Consider the following 26,335-nt stretch of genomic DNA (forward strand, 5'->3'; position numbering starts at 1 on the left):
GGTTAATTATCCAAAAATGTCAGAAAACAAAAAAACAACAAAAAAATCCCAATAAACATTGTTTATATTTCATTTGACTAAACATTTAAATGAATATTCAGTGCAAAGGTGTTCTTTAAATCTCGCAGATCATGGTTCAATGAGAATAATTCTCTTGTTTTTCATTAAAAAATGCATGTTAAAACTTTTTAAATGTATATTAGAAAGACCTATATGTAAAATATAATAATTTTACATGACAATGATTTTTAAAATTTTGTATTTTACGTTTGAATTTTTTGTTTGTTTTTAGATACCTCTTCTGTGCAATTCAGAGGCCACATTCAGCCCAATTTGATCTCAAATAACCAGCAAAATCACAGCACAATAAACTCTGGATAATGACAACTCCAACGTTTTTTAATTTGTTATAGTGCAAAATAGCACTATAACAAATACATCTTCAGGCAAGCATTGTAAAAGAATCAACAATTTTTGGAAATATAACAAGAGTTTATTGTATGACCCAAATCTTTGGTAAAACTTACTGTAGGCTGTTGCTCAGAGGTTCTTGTTTTTGGTTCCCATAGCAAAAGAGATCTTAAACAAAAGAGCATGCAAATAGTTCAAAGCAAGGAGAACGGTATGTGTGATGCACAATGGAAATGTCAGCCTACAAATAGATTTTCTTGAGTTAACGAAAGGTATTCCCTGAAGGGTCCATTTTCTCTCTCTCTCTCTTTTTTTTTTTTTTAGAAATGACTGAAGTAAAGATATTCAAGCCAAGTTGCACCTGTATGCAGATGACACAATCATCTATGCACCTGTTCCTACTGTGATAAAAGAACTTGAGACTGCATTTCAGTTATTACAAAAGAGCTTCAAAGGATCTAAAATTGGTTTTAGATGCCCAGAGAACAAAGTTTATGATTTTATCAAATGATCGTTTCCAAAACTTTGACAATCTAAGAACTTTTACATCTGATGATATGTTGATTTAAAGGATGTCCTGTAAATACTTTGGAATATGGATCGATGAAAAGCTTTCATTTAATGTACATATCTATAATTTGGTTAAGAAACTCAAAATTGAAGATTGGCTTTTATTTTAAAAGTAAAACATGCTTTACATTCTCTTGGAAACCACCTTTCTATCAGTGATTTATGGTGGTCTACTGTACAGCCATGCATCCTCCTCCACCCTAACCCTTCTCACTTACAGTTCTGGCAGTTACCCTCTGTGCACCTCCAAGTGGCTGCTTTTGAATGTTCCCCGGGTTCTAACAGACTTTGGCAAAACAGCGTTCTCCCATCATGCACCTTACTCATGGAATAATCTTCAAAAACTCTTAAACTAGAAACATTCATGTCCACTAATGAGTTTAAGAGTGTCATAAATAAATAAAGAGAAGGAGGAATGTCAATGTTTCTCTTCAGAGGTCACTGTTCTCGAACAGCTGTCAATCTGTTTTATTGTTTTATTGTTTTATTGCTTATTTTGTGGATCATGTATCTGTTTTATACAACTTTTAAATTGTTTATGGCTGCTAAATTGGCCAGGTCTCCCTTGTAAAAGAGATCTCTAATCTTAATAGGACTTCCTGCTTAAATAAAGGTAAATAAAATAGGAAATAAATATCCGGAGTCTACAAATGATCAGTCAGAAGATGCCACATGCAGCTCAATATGAGTCTCATCAAGCTCTACATAACAAGGCTAATTTCTTCAAAATGTGACTTCTCTGATTGATTGTATTCACAGATAAAAATGAGGTTGAGTAGTTAAAACACCGAACTCCAGGTTGAGCAGGAAACAATGCGCTCATGTATTTTTATGTAACAGTAGTAATGGCAGGAAAGATCAGAATCTGCAATGGAAATGAAAGCCTTGCTTCACTCTGCGGTGGAATCGTTCACCCCTCCAACGATGTTTGAGCCAAATATGGAACTAAACGGCTAAACACTGACTGAAAGTCTTAATTTTACATCCTGAATGCTAAGCAACATATCTGCAGAGAGGAGAGAGCTGGAAATAAGGTTGAGTAGAGGAAAGGAATCTTAATATCAATAATAACTGCTCATATGCTTGAGCAAAAAAAAAGATGCTCTGTTTAATAGCGTAATAACGGCCACTAATCACACACACCTTTCTATACCTGAACATTTAGTCATCCAGCTCCAGGTAGGGTGACCGCTGTGGAAAAAAGGCTCAGAGCCAGATTCCTATTATCTTTCATCAAGGCTGGTGTGGATCAGTTTACAGTAAAACTTGCTGTAACTCCACACGCACACACACACACACACACACACACACATATATACACACACACACACACACGCACACACACTCCACATGGTCTATGGTCCAGGCTCTCTCTGCACCTGGAACTCTTGCATCACTTACGGGCATGGGGTGTCATGGCAACGGTTTCTACGGCGACCGCTGAAAAGCTGGATGATGATAATGACACAGCAGGAACAGTTGATGAACAGCTCAGGGCTGAAGAGCGATCCGAACTCACTGACCCCTGACCTCCCCGTTCAGAGGTTACATAAAAGCCCAAACACACGTCGCCATGTTTGTCTGCCATATTGAGCATTAAGGTCACTTTGTTTTGATTACAGACTTTAAAATAAATAGTCTGTAGGTATTTCTGGTTGTAGTGGTGAAGCACCTTGAAATATTACTTGAATACAGGTATTTGGTTGATAAAATGTTTTAAGAAATAGTGGGGGAAAAATGCACGTTACAAACTCCTACAACCAAAATGGAATAATTAAAATTGTGCAGAATCCACATTTAATCAGATTATCAGGCGATATTTATCACAGAATACAAAGCATGGTACTGTTAACATTTTAACTGATAACTAACTTATTTATTTAGGGATGTCCGATATTGGCTTTTTGGCCTATAACCAATATGCCGATATTGTCCAACTCTCAATTTCCAATCCCAATATTAACCGATACCGATATATGTGTGCTATTTAACTAATTTTAGGTAACATCACATATATCCTGTTGTGGAATTCACACATTATGCCTAATTTTACTGTGATGCACCATTGGATGCATTCTCAAATGCAACAAGGCTTTCAAATGTAAACATTGTTCATGCAAAAAAGGCAAAAAAAACCCTGATAATGATATTGAACGATATTACATTTTTATGCCAATATCGAGCAATGGTATCGGTGGGCCGATATTACCAGACATCCCTAGCTATTATTAATTCTTAGTTTGAAGATAGCCTCCAAAAGTGGTTGAGAATTTGTTGTAGGAGCCAATGAGCACTACGTTATAAGTAGGAACCCATCTTTGTCCGGGTGGCGTTCCGCCTGAAAGATAAAACAGTTTTGACGGTTGAAGAAGCTGGACATGGTGAATTGTTTGTTTGAGATGAAGAATGTTGGACTACAACTGCTTCGGAGCAATAAATGCACAGATTATTGAAATGCAAGCTATTGAGTCGGGCTCTCTTCATCAGATGCAGTAAAGTTTGTCGGCGCGTCAGTTAGCTAAGTCCTGGTGAAGCACCTCAGGAGCTTTAAGCATTGGGTTAGCCTCTACATTTGCTTTTTGACAGCTAAATGGGATTTCATTTGAACCATAATCCTTTGTTTTTTCTGATGCTGCAGTATTCCTAACTGAAAGGCTTTATGTCATCTAAACTGACTTTCGCAACCACTTCCCACGAACCAGATGAGAGTCAGTTGGGTACGCTCTTTTTTTCCTTTTTTTTTTCATTGCTGACACAACTGTTTCTGTCGCTTTTCATTTGCAGTTGCATGTCTTCTGCATGTGTCTGTCTTCCTGCAGGGACTGTCCCAAAACTTGCAACATCACTGTAATATTTAAATGATATGCTGCTTGTCTCTAAAATCTTTTGACTGCACTTTTATGTGCAATTGTTACTATAGTTTGACCCTACGTTGGAGCATGAAGTTTGTCTGAATCACACTACAAAATCCTGCATTTCTCATAATGCCGCAAGGTGGCTAATTTTTCATATTTGTTGCTTGTAATGGGAGTCTTTAATTAACTTATCCTGACATTTGTAGGAGAAGCTGTTTGAACACTTAATAGCTAGACTCAATATGTATTGCAGACATTTACAATTCAATTTGAAGTCAAATAAAGCCTTTTAGATGCCACGCTGTCATTGTTCCAGGACAAATGGTGACACTATAACCATGCATAGGATTGCCAGTCACAGAATATTGCAATTCAGATATCTGCAGATGAAATATCTCTAATGCTAAATGGTCAAAGTCCCAGTTCAATATGTTTCACTTCCCTCAATTAAAAAAAACAACTCATCATTGTACTTCGCAGCATATCTCAAATTAAGTTTGTATTTGTCAGAATGACGCTGGAGATATCTCAAATGTAATTACAGATATCTTGAATTACCGTGATGACTAAGCCAACTGGAGGCTAAAGTTGTACTAAAATTCAACAAGTCACTGAAAAACAAACCTCTCGTTCTCAACAGACTCCTTGCCTATGAGCTCTTTCCATTTCGCAGCATTTTAAAATGATCTTATCCAACACAGCAGCTTCTGCTGACACTGTTCAACTGCTTTACTGGAATAGTACCTGGTGGGAAACCTCGCATGTGCAGCATCATGCACAACAATTCAGACAAGGATGTTTTATACATCCGTAGCTATTATTCTGACTAGTTTGAACATTTCCAGATGAACTGTAGCTGTATTCTTGGAGATATTTGGAATAAAAATTGGAGTGAAATTAATCAGAAATGACGGAATAGTCAGATATTTAATGTTAAACCATAATGGCATCACCTCAGAGTTACTTTGCAAAAAAAATGTAATATTATAACAGATGTTTTCATATTCTTGATGAACAAACTGAACTTTATGTGCAACACTAGTGCATATCTCATTCATTATCCCCACTTTTTAGGCTATAGGTGGAGAAAATGGCTGTTAAATATTTAGATAGTGCACTATAATGCCCCGTGTGCGTCATGGTGGTGTGATTTCTGAGGCGATTTGATCCATCTTTCCAGCGTGTCTGTCCATCTTTCTCCTGCAGAAAGCCTGCAGGGAGCAGCGCACGGCTTCGGTGTAAAATACGGGACGAAGGCAGCGCTTTTCCCGCAAGTAGGAGGTTATCACTGCGCTTCAGAGAAGAGACACGGCCATCACATGACTTGTTATCTGCCCGGATACTACTGTAGCGGAGTTGGGAGCTGGATGGAGCGGCAAAAACAACACGGCAGGACGGATCACAGTGTTCACTCCCACCCACATGTTATGACTCACGTATGACTCACCAAACGTGCCAGTAAAAGATCAGCGCTCCCTTCAGCAGGAAAAAAAAGCATTAGGGTAACTTACAGCCTTCTGCCGGGAATCCATGGGTTTCTGCTTAATCCTTCTTGTCCCGGCCCCTCTCCTCGGGGTTGTTTTATTAGTAGCTTTCCAGAGAACAAGGGCAGCAGGAAGCACTTCTGGGAACATAGAACAATTAAGAATGTGTTGGAAGACATAAAGATCTAACTTTGACACTACCTAGGAATCGTCTTTCAAGGTTTCCCGAAAGACTTTCGCAGGAAAATTACAGTTTGTTTCAGAAAAACAACAACAAAGACAGCAGGATCCTTCGATGAATGTTCCCTGGGTGTTCTTTAAAGGTTAGATTTGTAAAAAAACATTAAACAGAAACCTTTGGGGAATTTTCCCTGAAGGTTAGTTTCATAGATTTCTTGCATCACTTCTTCTCAAGTTTGTAATGGGAGTTTTTAGGTAATTTATCCTGACATTTGGAGGAGAATCTTCAGGAAAGCTTTAGGAATGTTCTCTGAAGGTCTTCTGATGATTGTGGAATTTTAAAACAGCTCAGAAAACTTCACCCTAATGCTCTCTGAATGCTAGTTTTTGTAAAACCATTCAGTCTAAGTGGAACTAGAAAGCTGCACAGCGATAACTCTGAGACTACCCAGCAAACAGGAACCTTCAGGGAGTGATGATACAATGATGCGATGATACATAAAAAACAACTGTGTGGACTCACCAGCCACTTTATTAGGTACGCCTGTTTAATTGCTTGTTAACACAAATATCTAATCAGCCAATCACATGGCCGCAACTCAATGCATTTAAGCATGTTGAGATGGTCAAGACAACTTGCTGAAGTTCAAACCGAGCATCAGAATGGTTAAGAAAGGGGATCTGTATGACTTTGAACGATCAATACGTCCAACCTTGAAGAAGACGGGCTACAGCAGCAGAAGACCACACCCGGTGCCTCTCCTGTCAGCTAAGAACAAGAAACTGATGCTACAATTCACACAGGCTCACCAAAACTGGACAATAGAAGATTGGAAAAATGTAGCCTGGTCTGATGAATCTCGATTTCAGCTGCGACATTCAGATGGTAGGGTCAGACTGTACTCCAATGGCCTCCACAGTCACCAGATCTCATTCCAATAGAACCTTTGGGATGTGGTGGAACAGGAGATTGGCATCATGGATGTGCAGCCAACAACTGTGCAGCAAATGCATGACGCTATCACGTCAATATGGAGCAAAACTTCTGAGGAATGTTTCCAACACCTTGTTTAAAGTATGCCACGAAGAATTAAGGCAGTTCTGAAGGCAAAATGTTTTACTAGCAAGGTGTAGCTAATAAAGTGGCCAGTGAGCGTGTGTGTGCATGTTTGAGTGTGTGAATGTACAGTTGTGCTCATAAGTTTACAAACTTTGGCAGAATTTGTGAAATATGTACCATTCTTTAATGCAAACATGAATGATCAGAGGCTGCACAGTGGAGTAATGGTTAGCACTTTGGCCTTGCAGCAAGAAGATCCCTGGTTCAAATCCCGGGGTGGGCCTGGGATCTTTCTGCATGGAGTTTGCATGTTCTCCCTGTGTATGCGTGGGTTTTCTCTGGATACTCCGGCTTCCTCCCAAAAACATGCTGAGGTTAATTGGTTACTCTAAATTGCCCGTAGGTGTGAATGTGAGTGTGATTGTTTGTCTGTATATGTAGCCCTGTGACAGACTGGTGACCTGTCCAGGGTGTCCCCTGCCTTCACCTGAGTCAGCTGGGATAGACTCCAGCACCCCCTGCAATCCTAGTGAGGATAAAGCGGTGTATAGAGAATGGATGGATGGATGATCAGAGGAAATACAAATGCATGACAATAAATAATTTTGACTGGCCATTAACTGTAACATATTTCCCCCCCCCAAAAGTAAATTATTTCTCAAATTTTTGCCAGAGTATGTAAACTTATGAGCACAACTGTATGTATGTGAAACTAATATTTAACTTTAATTCTATTTGGTTATTAGTGAAAGTTTTCCCTAAATTTTTGTTGCAAAAAAAAAATGCATGAAAGTTTACAAAATAAGATTTTTTCCTTCCATTCTAAACCAGTAATCTCTGCTTTAGCTGTGCTTACACCCAAATTTCCTTTTTATTTACGTCTATTTTCTGTTTTTACATACAAGCTTTTTCATGTATCATTCATTCCAAAAGACATGGTAAACTTTACTATTTCCTACTGGCTTTTGACTGCATTTTCAGCTTTATGTAGTGACGGGAAAGCTTTTGATTTCAGTGAAAGGAAACAGGAATGTGAATCTGATTTTATTTAATGTTATCTGAGACAAAAACATTTCAGCAAACAAAAGAATAACCGTCCTAAGGCAAGTAATCAGTTGAATGAGTTTCACGTTGATACAAGTTACAATTTTACCCTGTTCATAGATAATATTTTGCTTTAAAGTGCATTTTAAACCTCTGATCAGTGGTGTCACTATAGCGTGGCAGTTGCAAATCTCACTCAAAATGATAGAAGTTGAAAAATATCCAATTATACAATATTATGTCTTGAATGAGACGACTAAAACGTTAGAAACTGCATCACTCTGCTGTGACTCATGCATGAAAGAATTTAAAACCTCTACATAACCGCAGAAGGTTAAAGTATATTCCGCTTTATTAGCATTTGTCAGTATGAACATAAAAATCTGGACAATTCTTCAGACCCCCAACAGAACAGCCAACTAGTTTCTTTTTGCACTCGTTATATTTTCAGTGTAAAAGCGTATATTGTTGTTTCTTCCACCCACCTCCACCTTTACAACATTGTAAGACACCTATCTGCTGTTTAAGTCACTGACCGGTGGTAAAAATGACCAAAGACAGAAGCCAATATGTCATAGAAACTATTTATTACACTATTAATTACTTATAAGCTGTGTGCAAATTACAGCACAGAATCCTCCTCCTCCTCCAGATGATCTCAGTCGGGCTGTCAGGACTGTGAATACGCAGAAACACAACTGACGAGAGAATAATTTGATCCAAGGCCAGTCGAGCAAATTTCCAATTAACTGTTGAGCACTTTCGGGTTACTGTGGTTACAAACACCTACAAGCATTAAAAGTAGTTCGACACCTCGGTGTGCTGTGCTGCCGCATCTCTGCTCGTTGCTCGGTGATTTCTCCTCCAGCAGCGAAACGCGCGTCTTTTTTTTTTTTGTGCTGTACTAAGCAGGAAAATGAAACTTTGAATGGAGGAAGTAGGGAATATGTTTGGTGAAACAGTCCAGCATAAACTTCTAAACTCTGGCATGGATTCTCCCCGGGTGCCTTTAGAGGTCTAGTGTTCTTTTAAATACTTCGGTTTTTGTACAGATTAGATATGGTGGTGCAGGTAGATGGAGAAAAGGTTAATTTTACACTAAAACGTCATTGTTTGGAGGGACCAAAATGATCCTTTCATAGTGAACAAGCACACTACAGCTGCATGAAAAGCTGTTAAAATGTCAGCTCACAGGACAGCCACAGGATCTGGGTTCATTTTTTTTATCCCAGGAGTAGAAAACGTCCTCTCCCTGTGAGGAGGAACATACAATCGGTGCATATTTAATTTCAGAGCATGGGTCACCGCTGTGGACAGGTGACTCGGGTGTGTCCTTGCATGTGGCAGATGCCGCAGGTGCGAGGTTTCTTAGCAGCGGGCGGTTTGTTAGCGATGCCATCTCCCATTATCTTCCTCCCCCTCCTCTCTCCTCCTCCATTCCCGTTAAATCCGCCACCGAAACCCCCTGACATGAGAAAGAGAGGACAAACAACACGGGGAGGTTAGAAGTCGCTGCGTGTAAAAGCTCCAAAGATTCCAGGGCTGAAGGCGCCGTGTTCGCTTGGTGAGCCAATGCCACAAGGTCTCAGTGTTTGTGAGTCGTGACAGCTTCTTCTTCTTTTTTTTTTTATAACCGTTAATAAGGTGTAGGTGAGAGTGAGCTCTCTCTCTCTCTCTTTGATGTTTTATCTGCATGTACATCTTGTCTGCTTTTTCTGATCAACATTATGTGTTTCACCAGGCCACATTTTACAATCAGACGCTAAGAAAAAATAAAATGATATGAACTGCAGATTTCTGTTCATAAGGCGCTGTTAATGTGAGATACATTTGTGAGGTAAATAGTTATTTGAAATGGTCAAAATCAAGGCCATAAAGTAGTAACAGTAAGTTGAATTTTGTATTGGCTATTTTTAATACAATCAGAAACAATACTGTAATTGTGGCCTAAAGTGCATCTGCTCAGTACTGTCTTGAAGGGGGTGAATACTTGTGCAATCAGCTACTAAATGACATTAATTTGCACAAATCTGTTTTCACTTCTACATAAATGACTGAATGAATCTTCATTTTTGTAAATTCTTGTCAAAAAGCAAAATTAAATTGGCTATGATTGAATGTGGAAAAGCAAAAAAAGGGAAAACGTTTTAGAGACGCTGCATGAACAGATGGGTGATAAACGAAAACAAAACTTCACGTGTCTTAAGCCTGTTAAAGATGTGCACTCTTTCCATGAATCTGACAGCTTCATGTCTGAATGAACAGGTTCGCGTGTTTTTTCTTACCACTGTGGTTGTGACTGCAAAGGCTAGGTTTGGGGGCAGGAGAATACATTTCATCAACGAAGCTCCTCATAAAAGTAGACAGATGAAATATGTTTGTGTGTGTGAGGCTCACCTGGTGGAGGTACGTTCTCATCGGCCCACTGGAAGAAGCCACACTGCTGCTCTCTTGGTTTCCCACATGTGTGGAACACTCGTCCCTTGTTTGGACCGTCCTTCTGCACCGTACGTGTCACAGCTATGTCATTGCAGTTGCACATCACCTGTCCTGCGAGTGCACCCACTTCCTGCCCTCTGCCTCCAACAGTAGTGTTTCTGAACCCCAGAGATGGCCTGGGAGGCTGGGAGGGAGGTCCTCGGCTCTGTGGTGCCCCCTGCTGCTCCGGTTGATCCGCCCACAGAAAAAAGTTGCAGCTTCCAGCGTTGCACTTGTAGAACTGTCGACCCTGGTTGGGGCCGTCTTTGCGCACCGTCAGGAGGAGAGCTTCCTGACCACAGTTACACACAATCACATCACTGCTGGGGTCTGCACTCATGCCGCCTGTTGGAGGTCTCAGCTGTGGGGTCCAGGACTGGACCGGGTGAGGATTGGAACTTGGGGCTCTGGGTGGTTCTTGTCTTGGGGGCCTCGGAGGGGGTGGACGAGGGTCACCTCCTCTTCCTTCCCCTCCTCCACCTCTACCCACTGCTCCACCACCACCTCCTCCACCTGCTCTGTGGTATTTCAGGTCGAGCACCTCTCTGAGCGTCTCATCGCATCCACCGATGCAGCCAACAAATTCCAGTGGCATCATGGGTGGGAGGGTGCCTCTGCGGAACTTAAATTTCAACCTGAAGAAGGCGAAACACACAAGAGTCAGCCTCCTAATCTGACAGAACTCAACCAACTACTGAAAAAGCATATGAACAGTGCTATGCTGGACTGAAATCCATCACAGACAAAAAGATACTCTAAATATTTAGGCAAAGTAAGTTATGTTATTGGGAGAAAAGGAAGTTTAAATCCTATTTATCAGACAGATTTCAGTTTGTTCATGTTAATGATGACTGTTCTGCTCACACCAGAGTTAGTTATGGAGTTCCACAAGGTTCTTTGTCAGGACCAATATTATTTTCTTTAATATTGTTTATATTTTCAATATTATTAGGAAGCACTGCATACATTTTCATTGTTATGCAGATGACAACCAGCTTTATTTGTCTATGAAACCAAATGAAACCGATCAGTTAGTCAAACTCCAGGCATGTCTGACGGACACGAAGGCCCGGATGACCTGTAATTTTCTTCATTTAAATTCGGACAAAACTAAAGTTATTGTACTTGGTCCTAAACACCTCAGAAACACACTATCTAAACAGATAAATAATGGAATTGCCTTAGCCTCCAGTTCTATTTGTAGGACAGCTTTCTTTCATTTGCGCAACATTGTAAAAATCAGGAACATCTGCTGAGAAACTAGTCCATGCATTTATAACTTCTAGACTGGACTACTGTAGTTCTCTATTATCAGGACGTCCCAATAATTCTCTTAAAAACCTCCAGCTGATACAAAATGCTGCAGCCAGAGTTCTGACAGGAACCAGTAACAGAGATCATATTTATCCCATATTAGCTTCTCTTGAGTGGTCTCCTGCAAAATCCAGGATAAAATTTCAAATCTTGCTTCTAACATATAAAACTCTTAATGACCAGCTCCATCTCATCTTAAAGACCTTACTGTACATTATCATCAGGTTTATTTGTGGCTCCCAGAGATTCCAGAAGCAGAATGGGAGGCAGAGTCTTCAGCTATCAGCTCCCAGTTTGGGTTCAGGAGGCAGACACGCTCTCTACTTTTCAGAATAAAGTTTCCTATTTGATAAAGGTCATAGTTAGAGCTCATTGGAATCACCTGAGCTGTCCCTTAGTTATGCTGCTATATGTTTAGACTGCCAGATGATTCCCATGATGCACTGGGCTCCTCTCCTCTCCTCTCTCTATACTGCTATAGGCAAGGCAAGGCAAGGCAAATTTATTTATATAGCACATTTCAACAACGAGGCGATTCAAAGTGCTTTACAAGGACATTAAGAACAGAGGATGATGATTATTAAAAGAAAGAAAAACAAAAGAAAACATTTATGAAATCATTAAAAAAAAAAGTCAGAACAGTAAAGAGATCAAAAACAGAAGTCAGAAAACAAGGGCAATTATTAAAAAACAGAACAGTAGTAGTATATATCACCATTACATGTCACTAACTCTGTGTTTATCCAAAGGTCCTGTGGATGTCTCTGGATCTGGAGCTACACATGAACTACAGCTGCTGGCCTCACCAGCTACTATCCTGCTATCTCCACCCTCCTCATCTCCACTCTGACCCAACTGGTTGAGGCAGACGACCGCCTTCCCTGAGCCTGGTTCTGTCCGAGGTTTTTCCCCCCTCCCTCTCCCAAAGTTTTCTTTGTTCCTTCTTGCTCATAGGGAACCCAAAGGCAGCTTTGGATTGTTGGGTTTCCTGTTCTCTGTTTATAATTCGTATGGTCTGTACCTTACCATGCTAAGAGCTTGGAGATGGCATGTTGTGAATCTGCGCTATAGAAATTGAATTGAATAGATAACGCCATTCTATTTAAAGCCACACTTACCATCAGTCTTACCAAAGATATACTACACAAACTGATATTACATTATGAAATGTAATTTAAAGACTTCAGGGAGTGCCATGTCATTTCATTTAAGCTGAATTATGTTCAGCTTAAATGAGCAGAAATACTGTAGAAGTGATAAGTTCTGACTAAGATACATGAAGGCATTGTTAAAACACAAACATTAAACACAGGACCGTGCAAAAGGCTGATGATGGAGACAAACAGTCCTTCAGAAAGTTGAGTTTTCAAAATGTACGTGTGTGTAAGACAAAAGTTGGTATAATACAGCAAGTTGCCGTGGCGACCAGCAAGGCTGCAGCAGAAAGCATTAGTTCACTCCTGCACACATATTCTGCTAACAGCATTTGAAGTTATCCAACAAACTGAAAAGCTGCTGGGGAAAATGTGATTAAAAAAACACTGATATTGTTTTAGAAGAAATGCTGTAGCTCAACTTTGAGCTCTGTACCAGATTGGTTGCCACGGCAACAGATGCTGGTGTGGAGCACTTTGGCTCGCTGCTTGCGAGTGCGCCCTATATTTGGACTGAGCTGAGGCACGTGCTCAAGGGGTTAACGCCCACTGGTGTAAACAAGAATTTCTGACAATTTTTTTTTTTTTGCATTGCTGAGGCCACTGAGAGCTTCAGTTTGTTCAGTGTCTGTTGGTGTTTGCACAGCTGAGACTGCAAAATCAGGCACTGAAGGCACTTGGCATTGAAGGGACCATTGAAAAGAAGATGTTTTTCATAGCTGACGTGTGCCCGGTTACTAAAGGTCTGAACTGTGCTGAGAGGAAAATGACGTGGATGAAGGAATCTTTAACAGGCACTTATAACATAGTACACACTGAATCTCAGTCAGCGGTGTAGTAAAGTTCAATCCAAACACAAAGAGCATGCATTCTAAATTATTATTTGTTCAACAGGTTAATATGACAACTAGAACGAGGTAGAATTGGATTAATAAATTAGTACAGTGTTGGTCTTCGATGTGTTTGTCTCGTCCTTGATGTTGTCAATATATGTCATTCTCTGGCGTCCCAAGTCTAACGATGATGAGACTGAAGATTTTTACGAGAAACTAGATGCGGCGAAGGCACAATGTAAGTTTCGAGAAATCAGGACAAACATGGAAATGTGATGCTTCAGTGGTGCAAGGCAAACTCTATGATAGTCACTGACACCTGTCAACAACTGTCCTTGTTTTGAAAGTTTTTCTATTTGATAATTCCATCCATCCATCCATTCTCTATACACCGCTTTATCCTCACTAGGGTCGCGGGGGGGGCTGGAGTCTATCCCAGCTGACTCGGGCGAAGGCAGGGGACACCCTGGACAGGTCGCCAGTCTGTCACAGGGCTACATATAGAGACAAACAATCACACTCACGGGCAATTTAGAGTAGTCAATTAACCTCAGCATATTTTTGGACTGTGGGAGGAAGCCGGAGTGCCTGGAGAAAACCCACGCATGTACAGGGAGAACATGCAAACTCCATGCAGAAAGATCCCAGGCCCACCTCGGGATTTGAACCGGGATCTTCTTGCTGCAAGGCGAAAGTGCTAACCACTACCCCACTGTGAAGCCCTCTATTTGATAATTGATAATTGAATGTTGTTATTCATTTATATCTGTGTGATGTGTGGATATATGTGTGCTCAGTAATTTTCCATGAAGTGCTGAGGAACCAAGGTCTAACCACCGTGCCTGCAGTGAACCAAACATAACACATACCAGTTGTGTGACTTATATTTATGTGCCTGTATGAAAGCTACGCTGTTTCTCGCCTTTGTCAGACACTTGTCCAGACTGTGTTCTGTTCAGGTGATTCCTTCTCACAGGTAAAACTTTAACTTGAGAGATGACTCTGAGCGTTAATTTGGAGAAGTCAGGACTCTACTGAAGAGTCATACTACAGATGAAAGCAGTTTCCTAATTTCCTGTTAGAAAACTTCAACAAGTTCAGAATAATTTTATTGTCTGTCTTACTTTTAGCTTGTAGTGTTGAAAAAGTTCTAATTCCATTTGAAGGGATTGTAGTTCTGTGTGTGCACTAACAGTAATCCTCACTGCTTTGGTTGAGTGGAGAAGCAAACAGGTCTTTGCTTCTCTTTCTGTGTGAATAAAAAAAAGAGCAACTGGCTCTTACCTGTTTGTCCCTTGCATTGCATCAGAGGACATTTGCATAAATTTGAACAGCTGTACAATGCTGCTGGGCACCCTCTATATCACTGCATGTCAACAGACAGAGCCCGAATGCAGCAAAGCACAATGAAGTCCATATGTGTGAAGAGTCTACAGCCCCACGAGCAGTTCTGAGGTCTTTAATGTGTCATTATCCTTCAGCTGAGCCATTTGTGAGTCAGTCAAATAGCGTACAAAGCCCACAGTCTGACGTGTGAAATAATGAGGGGCCTGGGTCCAAAAATGTTTGCAACTTGCCAAAATTAAGCGCAACACTACAAATACATTTGAGGAAAGACATTTCTAAAGTGTGCATAATTAGCCCCTTTGTATAGATAATCACGTTTCACCACTCACTCTGATGAGAAACTTTTTATTCTGACTTCCAGTGTATGGATTCGAAGCAGAAAATAGCGTCTGGTTGTGATAGCAAGCATTTCAAATATTTTTCTAAATTACAAACTAGCAGCCTTGTAGAGCTGAATGAGAATGTTTCAGAGTTAATTTCATTCAAAAGACACACTACCGTTCAAAAGTTTGGGGTCACTCAAAACCAATTTTTTTCCCCAATGAAGATGACATTAAATGAATCATAAATACAGTCTAGACATTGTTAATGTGGTAAATGACTGTTCTAGCTGGAAACATCTGATTTTTAATGGAATATCTCCATAGGTGTACAGAGGAACATTTCCAGCAACCATCACTCCTGTGGTCTAATGCTACATTGTGTTAGCTAATGGTGTTGAAAGGTTAATTGATGATTAGAAAACCCTTGTGTAAAGTAAAATAAAATGGGATGGGGACTGTGAGAGAAGATGATTTGGAAAATCTAGACCCTGGACATGAGGTACATGTATTTTGTATATTATTATTGTTATTATCATTTCTGTCCTTTTGTTTTTTTTGTTTTTGTTTTTTTAAAATTATGATTATTATCACTATTATTATTCATTCAGTTTATTTTATTGTCTTAGTGTGTTTGTTCTACTGTTCTATGGTTTGTTATGTTCTAAAAAGCAATAAAAAGTTAATTACAAAAAAGAAAACCCTTGTGTAATTATGCTAGCACATGAATAAAAGTCTGAGTTCTCATGGAAAACATGAAATTGTCTGGGTGACCCCAAACTTTTGAACGGTAGTGTATGTGAACACTAAATAATATGAAAATTAGGATTTTTTTTGTGCACGTACACTGTCTTGGTCATCACGGTTTGACCCATCAAATTAATCAGCATCCTAAAATGTATTTATTTCAGACATACTCAGATGTTTCTCAGTGTTGGAATGTAACATGCACAGCTCTGTGTTTTCACCAATGAAACGTGGTCCAGTGTAAAACCAACACTCACATGTGTATGGGATGCGGCAGACAGGTGGGACAAACGCTGTCATCTCTGCTGACCTCCAGCACCATGTCAGGAAACCACACTGCCGTCTTACAGGCTGGATAGCCCACACATGACAAGTATTTACTGCAGGGGGAGACACAGAGCAGGAAAAACAGTTGAATGTCAGCAGAGAAAATGCAGACAGAGTTACGAGAGGAAACGAATAGAACAAAACAAGGTGTTTAATACGGTTTGTGCAGATTCACAACAGATTTCCAAAGAATGCTTCTGTTTGCTTCTGGCTTGAAGACAAAATCTAAATTCAGATCATTTTGGTAGAATACTATGACAGTCAACTTGCAACAACTTCAAGCTTAATCCACCAAAGTGAATGCTTACTCACCTTCATTTTGCATGTTATGTGCTCTTTCGCTGTTGTGAAAGCTACTCCTTATTGGTGTTGGTACCTAATTATTTTTTAATGTATGAACTGCATTGTAGGAAAGTGAAACCTTACAAGTCTATCAACATAATTGGCTTTACAGGAATAATACATTATGAATTATGCTGCAGCACCAATGAGGAACGACATTACTACTATTACAATAAACGCACACTTTTAACAAAAACAAAGCGTTGATTGTAATAGATGACTTATAATTTATTTTCCATTTCGTCCAGATGTTATGTGTGGACAAAAAAATGTGCCACATTTTAAGGGAGACTAGAAGAATATAAGAAAGGCAGAATTAGGATTTAAAGAGCAAGAAGACAAACAGCTGAACTTGTTTAAGAACGCTCCATTTGTTTTTTCCCCGATCATAGGGTTTTTTGTCCCATCTCACCTGTTCCCTTCCCTCTTCCTTTTCAGCACCATGTCCCGACCACAGCTGGGGCACTTTCTCACCGGCAGCGGGAGCTCAATGTCGTGTTCCTGCTCCTCAGCGATCTCCTGAGCTGCACCCAAATACGGTGACAGAGCTTCATCCAACCTGGGGCAACAAAATGACTTCTTAGCAGAAGCAAGCAGTGATTCCAGATAAGGTAAAATATGACATGATTTTGTTGATTTGGGTACAGAGTGAGCTTCTGTGACTAACTTCTTTGCCTTCCTGACAGACTCAATGAAGACGGTCTTGTACTTCTGGATGTGGTGCTGCAGCACGTTCCGTTTGTCTTTCCTGCCCTCTGACACCAGCTTAAGGTCGGCCTCCAATTCAGCACGAAGGTTTGGTTTTGACATCTCATAGCCCATGGAATTGTAACCTAAACAGATGCACATGTGATAGTTAGCGTAACTGAGTGACAGGGAAGGAAGCTTATAAACATCTCTATGTGTTTACGGTTCGATATTAGATATTGAACAAAAATATCGCATTAAAACAGCAGCAGACAACTGTTATGTAGAGATAAAGCTGAGTAACGGTGTCCTGACAGGCTGATACTCTAGTGACATGTAGTGAATATGAGGGTCGTATAGAGCATCTTTAAAGTCTACAGTAAAGTTGGTGTGTACACATACCCTCCACCAGTCCCATGCCAAGTTCTCCAGGGAGGAACCTCTGGTCAGCTGTCAAGCCCACATACATGCGGCTCTTTATAGTCTCAATGTGCTCCGCATGGGTTGCATCTGTGCCTGTAACACACGCAGTTAACACAATATAATTCACATTACACACAAAACAGTGAATTCCAAACAAACAAGGTCTAAGTCAACTAAACAAAACTGTGAGAGAAGTACACCCCCTGTCCAAAGTTTTAGGACACTTTCTCATTCAAATAAAGTAGAACCTGTCCTACAACTTTTGACAGGGGGTGCATCTACCAAATTTGGTACACATATGCAGCACATCAGGCTGAACAAAAAAGTCAGTGACAGCCACATTCCAAACCCAACAGGAAGTGAGCTATTTTGCATTGAATGTCAGATTTTGCCCATTTTTCATTTTTTTCTAGAGCGAACTCCTCCTAGGGGGAAACTCCAATTCACCTCAAATTGGGCCAGTACATACAGGAGGCCTTAATGATCCAAAGTTATTAAAATCTTTTTCCAAAGTCAAAGGGCGTGTCCGTGACGGCCTCTGGAATTTTGATCCTTCGCCATGAAATTTCAAATGCTGTGTAAATGCCCTGAACCTGCTCCAATCTGCCTGAAACTTTACACGTACGATCAGAGTCCTGCCCTGATCACATCCATATGATGAAATACACCCCCTGTCAAAAGTTGTAGGACAGGTTCTGCTTTATTTGAATGAGACAGTGTCCTAAAACTTTTGACAGGGGGTGTACTGTAAAGTCTCTTAACGCTGCATGTTATGTGAATCTGTCAAAGATTAAGAGAGTCCGATCTCTGACTGGATTCCATGTTCTGCACATGCATAACTTCTATTTCTCAGATTCGTCAAGATTTTCTTATTTCAAACATGTTTGTAAGCTAAATATTAGTGGATTTGCAAGCTGGCAAATTCACACACACACATTAGAAACACAATTTCTGCACACACCAATGCCATGCTTCTCCATCAGCGATATGAGGTCGGCTTCAGTGAGCAGCTGAGGAGGACTCGTCTGTCCGTCCACCATCTCAATAGCGGACGGCTGGAACTGGGAATCTTGTTCATACACTGGGATCAACTGGAAAACAGGGAAACTAAAATACATCACATACAAGCAGGAAGAGGCACGAGGCAGCTTGTATTAATGAATGCTAATTAAGACATGACAGTTTTTGAAGCTTTTAGCTGAGGCTGAGGCAATTATTTAATCTCTCTACGGAAGACTAAATTGTATAAAGTGGGTTTGAAAGAAAACATTTATATATTATAATTTATTCTTTTATTTCAAAGAGTTCATAGGCTGTTAGTAGTTTCTACCTTGGTGTTCCACTTGTCATACGGGTAAACATCCAGGTAGTTCCTTGCAATGATCATGAGTCCAGAGGTGGAGAACTTCTCCTGGGCGATGTCTATGTCCACCACAGTCTCCTGTCCCAAAGCATCCTGGGATACGCATGCTAAGAAGTGCCGGACAATGAACTCGTACACGCGTCCTTCATTGCCCTGAAAAAAAATGAAAAAAGACAATTATTACTCTGTGTATTCAGGACTGTGTGCACACAGAGTTTATAACATACTTATCGATAAAAGAAAGATGGGCAAAAGATCTCTTTCCTGCCCTGATTAAGGTTTTTCAAAATGAGCTTGTACGAGTGCAAGTATTTTTTGCACTGCTAGGGAAAGTGTTTTTGTAAACTTTCCAAAACCAGTAAAGTTGCAGTTTACAATCTCTCCTTCTCTTCCTAATTTATGGTGATGAATAATGGCCAGAAATGTGATTTTCACTGACTGATTGATATCACAAGACATTAAAAATTCGGATTATAAGGAGATTCATAAGCGCTTCATGTGCTCCATCTCAGCTCCACTTCTTGCAGACCAACCTGTAGCGTGCCGGTGTACTTGGTGGGGTGTATGGGGGGGTGGGCTTGGTCGGAGTTCTTGCCCTGCCGTGGGTTGGGACCCCCCGGCTGGTCGAGCACCCGCTGGGCGAACGTCCCCCATGCTGGACTTTGTGTCTGCTGCTCCACCAGGGGGCCGAGAGACAGGTTTGCAGGAAAGATGTTGGTCTCTGTGCGGGGATAGCTGATAAACCTGAGCAAAGAAAGAAAAAAATACAATCATCTTCATGCAAACACGCAGAGAAAAAGGGGATGCTCGCAGAATATGACATCACCAGTTAAGTCAGCCATCAAATGTCTGAGCTGCCAGGTGGATTTCTCATGTTTTAACTGTCGCTGTACCCCACCACAATAGATTCAAAATGAAGCAATCAGGATGAGATTGAAGTGCTGATTTCACCTTTATTTCAAGGGATTAAACAAAAATACTGTATTAACTGTGCAGGAATTACAGCCATATTTTTTGACCGTAAAGAAGTATGGCTGCAATTCCTTAATGCTACCAAACACAAATTCAACACGTACAATCAGCTCCAGATGTTTTATCTCCTTAATTTTCCACAAATGACAGGGAAACATAACCACATTTGGCTATAAAACTTCTTGTTATTCAATTTCCAAATTACTTCTGGAGTAATTATGCAAAGCTGTGTAAGAATAGCTGTAATTTCTATGCAATATTGCTGTTAAACCCCTTGAATTAAAGCTGAAAGTCTACATTTTGATTCCTTCATTTCAATTCCACTGTGATAGTGGACAGAGACAAACAGGACTGTATGTACACCACCTCAGTAGCTCCTGTTCAAAAATGCTCACACTCACCCTTGGGTATAGAGTTTTTCTGCAATCTTCATGGTCTCTTTGGCACTGATTTTTAGTTTCCGAGACGCCAGTTTCTCCAGTTCCTGTAGGTCAGATAAAGTGTTTGAAGAAGGACACATTTGTGCTTCAAACACTTTAGATCATAAACATATGTGCAGATATTACACAGTGTGTATTATGTGTGTGTGTGTGTGTGTGTGTGTGTGTGTGTGTGTGTGTGTGTGTGTGTGTGTGTGTGTGTGTGTGTGTGTGTAGTCGTTTAACCTCATATTCTTACCACAGTGTCCAAAGGCAGCGGTCTCCATTTGCTCTTGGGTTTGCTGGTTACTGAGGTGACGGTTGCTATGGGATCCTGGAAATGAATGAAACTGTGTCCTCTTTGTACATCTGGCTTTTAATCCATTTCATTTGTGCAGGTCAAAAATACTTTCACACGCACACACACACACACAGTAAATACCTACATTTGCTAAATGCGTTTCAGTGTGAATATATTCTACAACTGCTGCGCTGGTGTTAGACCAAAGGCGACACTTGAGAGAGTGAGCAGTTAGACATGTAAATGAAAGGTACTGTGGGGTTGTTGTTCTTTTACAGTATGGCTCTTAACCGCAAAGCCACTGAACACCCCAAACTTCAAACCAATTTTTGACATGAAAGAACCATGATTAAATGTGTTCACTAGAAAAAATCAAAGCTTCCAGTGTCACTGCTCTTCTTCAGAATCGGTTTCTTGTTCTAACATGCACGGCAGAACCACTCCAGTATTATAACCTTCCATTGTTCCATTGGGTAGTTTTACAGTGTTTGAGTTGAGTCATAGGTGGGCTGCTGTGACGTGGTACGCATGTCCAAAGAGACAATATTGGAGGGTATAATCTAAGACATTTTAAGGCAGGAAGGTAAATATGTAACTTTGATACCTTGCTGGCTACTGGTAACAGAGAGGCAGATCTGTGCCAGCAAAAGTACTGATGAAGCTCAAATGCTTTATGAGGATGGGAATTGTTTTAATATGTTTGTTAGGCTTCAAGGACAAGGATACTGAATGTGAAAAGAACATTTATAACGTCACAGAGCACATTAAAAGCTTAAGTAATATATATTTTCTGTCAGTGAAAGACAAAAAAAATAAGCAATGACCTCTAAAACCAAAAAGTTCAGTAGAGTTCAAAGGGTCTATACAGACACGTCATTCAATGTAAGTATTTTCATTTCTGTGTGCAGCCTTGGTGTGGTGTTTTCTCACTAATTATGAGTTTTCCTTCTGATACTCAAATCTCGCTCTACTGGAAGCAGTGACAACAGCTAAGTGATAATTACAAGGCTTGTCAGCATCAGCTTTGCTAGCAGAGTGGGTTTTTTGTGATTCAGATGACACTTCTTTCCTGCATTCAGTCAGTAAAACCACACAAGATTTAAAAAAAGAAAAGATGTTGAGGCTGGATCAACAAAAACAATATTAGACAATAAAGAATGAGCATTGTAAATACATGCAGGGTGCATGGGTGCTAGGTATCATGGCTGTGTTATTATCAGCCTTTATGATAATCACTGATGATACAGACGAGGTAAAGTGTTATTTTACATTCAGTTTTTTTAAATTATTGTGTATAAATTTGGTTAGAAGATTTTAAATAACTTTAGCCAAATTGTTTTGACCTCATTTGCCACATTTAAGAACACACTCATGCACAGATGAATAATGACACATACTAATGTGCTCAAAAACATGTAAACAGGCACATACCTCCATGCAGATCTGATAGAGCACCAGACAAGCCGTGTGACTGAAGAGACGGTTTCTTTTCCAGCTGAACTCCACAGTGTCCTCCTCCACCTCATGCAGCACTGGCACGAAAACAAGCAGGAAAGAGGTGACCATCCATTTAAACCTGAAATTCTTGCATCCTTGTTAGATTTGGGGTCTGTGTGGATGAATATGCACCTTTGATCTTGTAGAAGGTCTCAGGTATGAAGGCCTGGATGGCTTTGAAACGTTCCACTACGAAGCCCAAAGTGGGAAACTGACAGCTGCCGTACGAGATTAACTGATTGGCCAGGGATTCCGGAAAGATCTTTTGCAGGCGAAGCGTCTGGAATCGGGTAAAGGATGCACCTGTAGGTGAGCACAGGAAAAAGGATTACAGGGTTTTCCAGTGCCACTAGTGTTGTATTGTGGGTAAAATAGCAATTAGCAAAGTCAACATTCAGACTCAAAAATGTGATTTTGATGAACCATATATCATTGAGCCATTCAATACTGAAACAATCACTTCAAAATCTTTGTGCAGTACAGTGAGTGCAGCTTTACCTATCCGCAGGTCCAGCTCCTGGCGGACATCAACAGCGTCGCTAATATTAGCATCTGGCTCCATTAGGGTTTCACAAGCTCTCCGAATTGAGTTGGGTGTGATCTCTGAGAACTTGGCCCGAAAGACTTGTAAATTTGGCTTCACTAAAAAGAAAAAACAAACATTATTATTATTATTATGAGCCCTTTGTGGACAAATCCTCACAAGGAAAGTCTGCATAACGATTTAGACCAACATTACTTCACCAGTATTATGAATGCTAATGGTTTTATGTTAGCTTGACATTTTACGCTTATTCACTTACTTGCTGAGAGCTACTTGCAATTTTCATTTTGTTTTATACATTTTTTAACCTTGGAGGTGTAAAATAAAAGCTCTGTTATTCCTCTAGCCCCTTTAACTAGATGTCCTTGAACATTTCAAGCCAGTAAGAATTTTATTTACTTTCTATTGTAAAGAATAGCCATCAACGTGAAAATCTGAATAATCCTACTGTAGCGTCATATTCTTTGGGTACGATGTGCTGAAAGTAAATGATGATGTAACCTTAGCAAATGCTATTTGAATTGATGAGTAGTTTGTGTGTGTAGTCACTGATGCTCTGATTGTATTGAATGTGTGCATGAAGTAAAAAAAAAGAAGCTGTGTAAGGATGTCTGGAGGGATGGTGAGAGATCACAAAGTACAATCTGTAGCTTTGATGTGAAGGTAAATTTCATGCTTTTAAGCTGATGAAATGTGGAGTGCTCAACACATAATGGTGTATACTTAAGGTGCTGTCACTTCTAAAATATATTGGAATCATAGCAATGCATAAAAGCTTAATATGCATGAACTTCATCACAAGATAATAAGGGTAAGATGGGAAGCGAAGGTCTGAACATGTCGGGGCATGTTCTCTGTAAAACATGACCAAACTCTGTTCAATAGACAATTTCCCCAAAATGCCAAACAATTCACATTCCTCACTATTCCAAATGTATTCAGATGCACATTCACTTGCACTCACACAGTATCTACTCTCAGATGTATGTCACTTTGGATAAAATAGTCTGCTAAATGAAATTGTAGGATTGCAGGCACAACAGGAATACACAAAAATTTACATTATACCTGCTTTGCAAACATCTATGATTTCAAACCCGATGTTTTCTCCCTCCCTGTCACAATCTGTCCACACGACCAAGGCCTGGCACTGCCTCACCTCCTTCTCTAGCGTTCGCTACAGAGCAAAAGAGAGGAAAGAATAAGGGAGTAAAGGAAAGACAGAAGTTAGCTGCATTAAAAGAGTCATCCACACAAAAGGTACACTATGAGTGAAATGTCCCACATGTTAGCTTAAACACTAAATAATAATTGTATAATTCCTGGTAGGACAGTAAAATTAACACACCTTGATTTGCGTCATGTTGTCGGGACAATACTTCTCTACTTCTGCATCAAACAGCAGCACAGGATTGCAGCTGTGCCTTTGGAGAGAAAAGGCACAAACACAGTCAGTGCTGGCTGTTATATACGATACTGTATGAGGCTGCATAATGTTTTTAAACTCACCATTTCTGGAACGGTGCTTTGAACTCCAGGCCCAGTAAATGACCTGATACTGATGTCATGGTAACCGTCACATTCTGTTGCACCAAGGGAACACAATGAAATCAGCAAAGTGAGAGACAGCATAAAAACACAGAAGGACAAACAATCAAGCACATATCTGCAGATTTAATTATTGCACCGTCTTTGCTTACCTGACCGAAGAGATGATATTCATATTCATAGATTTTATTAAACTTTGACATTCCTTCCCTCTAGAAGACAAGAGAAGGAGATCAATAACTGAACAACGCCAGATTTGTCATTTGTAGCAGACATAGGAGAGTCTTTAAATCTCGATAGAAAGTAAGTAGTGCCAGTTTATGGAAGAAATAACTGAATATGCAAAGTAACGTTCTTTCATGGACTGTATGATCTGGTTAGACAACGTAACAGGAAGGCAATGTTTTGTTGAGACTGTGTCCAACAAGTGTTAGGTCCACGGTAAGGTAACTTTAAGGCGTTGACCTGGGTGGATTTGTTTTGGGTGGAGGTCTCAGGATAACATGATAGTCTGGATACATTATGTAAATGCAATACATGGTGCAAAGCTGTCTGTCAGGTCTCACTGAACTGTTATACAATTGTAGCTATTTCACTGTTTTTGCATGAGGTCTTTTTAGGCAATGTTCCTGAATCCATGAACTGTTAATCTAAACAGTTACCGACTCATTTACTGACATCTGATTATTCCAAATTGACGTGCCTACAAGATGCTTTTTGTCGACAGACCTTTGAAGAAAATGTAAAGCCCCAAATTTGAGGTTTTGGGCCACATAAACATTGGCATAAGTGTCTTTATGGACAGCCACTTAAAAATGTAGTACTTTCTATTTAAGTTGACTTGATTTGTTTTACCCTTTTGTTTATGAAATTGGTTTCTAACTGGATGCTGTATGACACATTAACTATAATTAAACAGTTATAAAGGTATCTTAGGTGGAACAGACCACAAACACAAAAGACGTGACACAAAAATAGAGACCTGAAATCCTTGCATTTGATGAAAGTTGAGACAAATTTGCCTCATAAAAGGCTTGTTTTCTGTTCACCACGTATCATATAAGCTCTATTACAGACTATTACTAGTTTAAGGGTTTGGTGGTGAGGAGACAGGACTGACCCTCCTTGCTCTGCCGCCGGACATGATCTCGGAGATGCCTTTAGCTGCATCGTTCTTCTCCGCCACACAGAGGACCTTCTTGATCTGACCCCGGCTCCTGATCATCTCTGTCTCCTGCGGTGTGTCCGGACACCTGCCGCTCTGCGCCGCACAGAAACACCTCCGCTGGACCCCTGGCCGCTGTAATCCCGATCGAAGCAAAGATCTCCCGAGCAGATGCAGTACTAGCATGCCTGGCCGACCTCACACGAAGCAACCGGTCCTCCAACTAATAGCTTCACTGCTGCTGAGGGTAACATGTTAGCTGACCGGACTAGCTGAAGTCATGGTAACCGCTCCTCAAAACTTCTACTAAAAGATGAAAAAAGAAGTAGTCACCTGTTGAATAATTTCACTTCTCACAAAGAAGATAATGACGAAAGAGAAGAGTAATAAAAACTCCTTAAAAATTGCGAATTAAAAATGTTCTAGGACGTGACATCGACAGTTGTACAGTTAGCTGTTTACAAAAACCCGCGCCTGCCTGTCAAAGACTGCCGTAAACACGGTCGTAAAACTGTCGTGAACTCTTATTGGTAAAACATGTTTATAAAAATAATCTAACATGTGCATTCAAATCTACAATTGCTTATAAGTTGTGTTACTGTTAATGCATTTTAATCATAATAATAGCACAACTAAGTGATAATGTAAGATTAGATGTCTGTTAATGAGAAAATATACCCAAAATCAGACAGTAGGGGCAAGACCGATTTGGGGCACTGGCAGCGAGCAGTGACACTTTTTGTGGCACCGCCGCGGTGCCACAGTTAATGCCACTGTTTGGGCGAGATGCCACTGCTGCAGCGGCATTTCCAGTGGCCTCTGGAGATGCCAGCAGAGGTGCCACGGTTAATGTCACTGTTTAGGGCAGGGGTCGGCAAGTAAAAAATTACGGTTTTGCCCGTAATTTCTTTTATTACTGTATTTACTAATAATCTACTTTTTTGTATTCT

General features: G+C 40.2%; 1 protein-coding gene across 1 annotated transcript; it reads right to left on the bottom strand.

Moving 5' to 3' along the window:
* Window positions 1-7,591: 7,591 nt before the first annotated feature.
* top3a (DNA topoisomerase III alpha) lies at window positions 7,592-25,884 on the bottom strand. Its single transcript, XM_022219923.2, has 19 exons — window positions 25,341-25,884; window positions 24,373-24,432; window positions 24,182-24,255; window positions 24,021-24,096; window positions 23,741-23,849; window positions 22,627-22,770; window positions 22,261-22,431; window positions 22,063-22,163; window positions 20,590-20,664; window positions 20,313-20,395; window positions 19,473-19,683; window positions 18,907-19,092; window positions 18,538-18,667; window positions 17,556-17,669; window positions 17,134-17,299; window positions 16,879-17,025; window positions 16,055-16,177; window positions 10,002-10,717; window positions 7,592-9,069 (listed from the first exon to the last, which is right to left on the bottom strand). Exons 1-19 carry the CDS (start codon window positions 25,569-25,571, stop codon window positions 8,906-8,908), a joined length of 3,081 nt encoding a protein of 1,026 aa, XP_022075615.2. The 5' UTR covers window positions 25,572-25,884; the 3' UTR covers window positions 7,592-8,905.
* Window positions 25,885-26,335: the final 451 nt, after the last annotated feature.

Source organism: Acanthochromis polyacanthus, chromosome 21 (genome assembly GCF_021347895.1).
Source record: "Acanthochromis polyacanthus isolate Apoly-LR-REF ecotype Palm Island chromosome 21, KAUST_Apoly_ChrSc, whole genome shotgun sequence".
NCBI classification, from domain to species: Eukaryota; Metazoa; Chordata; class Actinopteri; family Pomacentridae; genus Acanthochromis; species Acanthochromis polyacanthus.

What these genes read in the sequence shown, in the direction of transcription:
- top3a (XM_022219923.2), bottom strand. Translation starts at nt 25,571, where the DNA reads ATGCTAGTACTGCATCTGCTCGGGAGATCTTTGCTTCGATCGGGATTA. An exon ending in AGTACACCGGCACGCTACAG is followed by an intron (nt 19,093 to 19,472) that starts GTTGGTCTGCAA and finishes ATTTTTTTTCAG; the next exon opens with GGCAATGAAGGACGCGTGTA. An exon ending in CTGCCGCATCCCATACACAT is followed by an intron (nt 10,718 to 16,054) that starts GTGAGTGTTGGT and finishes CGCCTTCTTCAG; the next exon opens with GTTGAAATTTAAGTTCCGCA.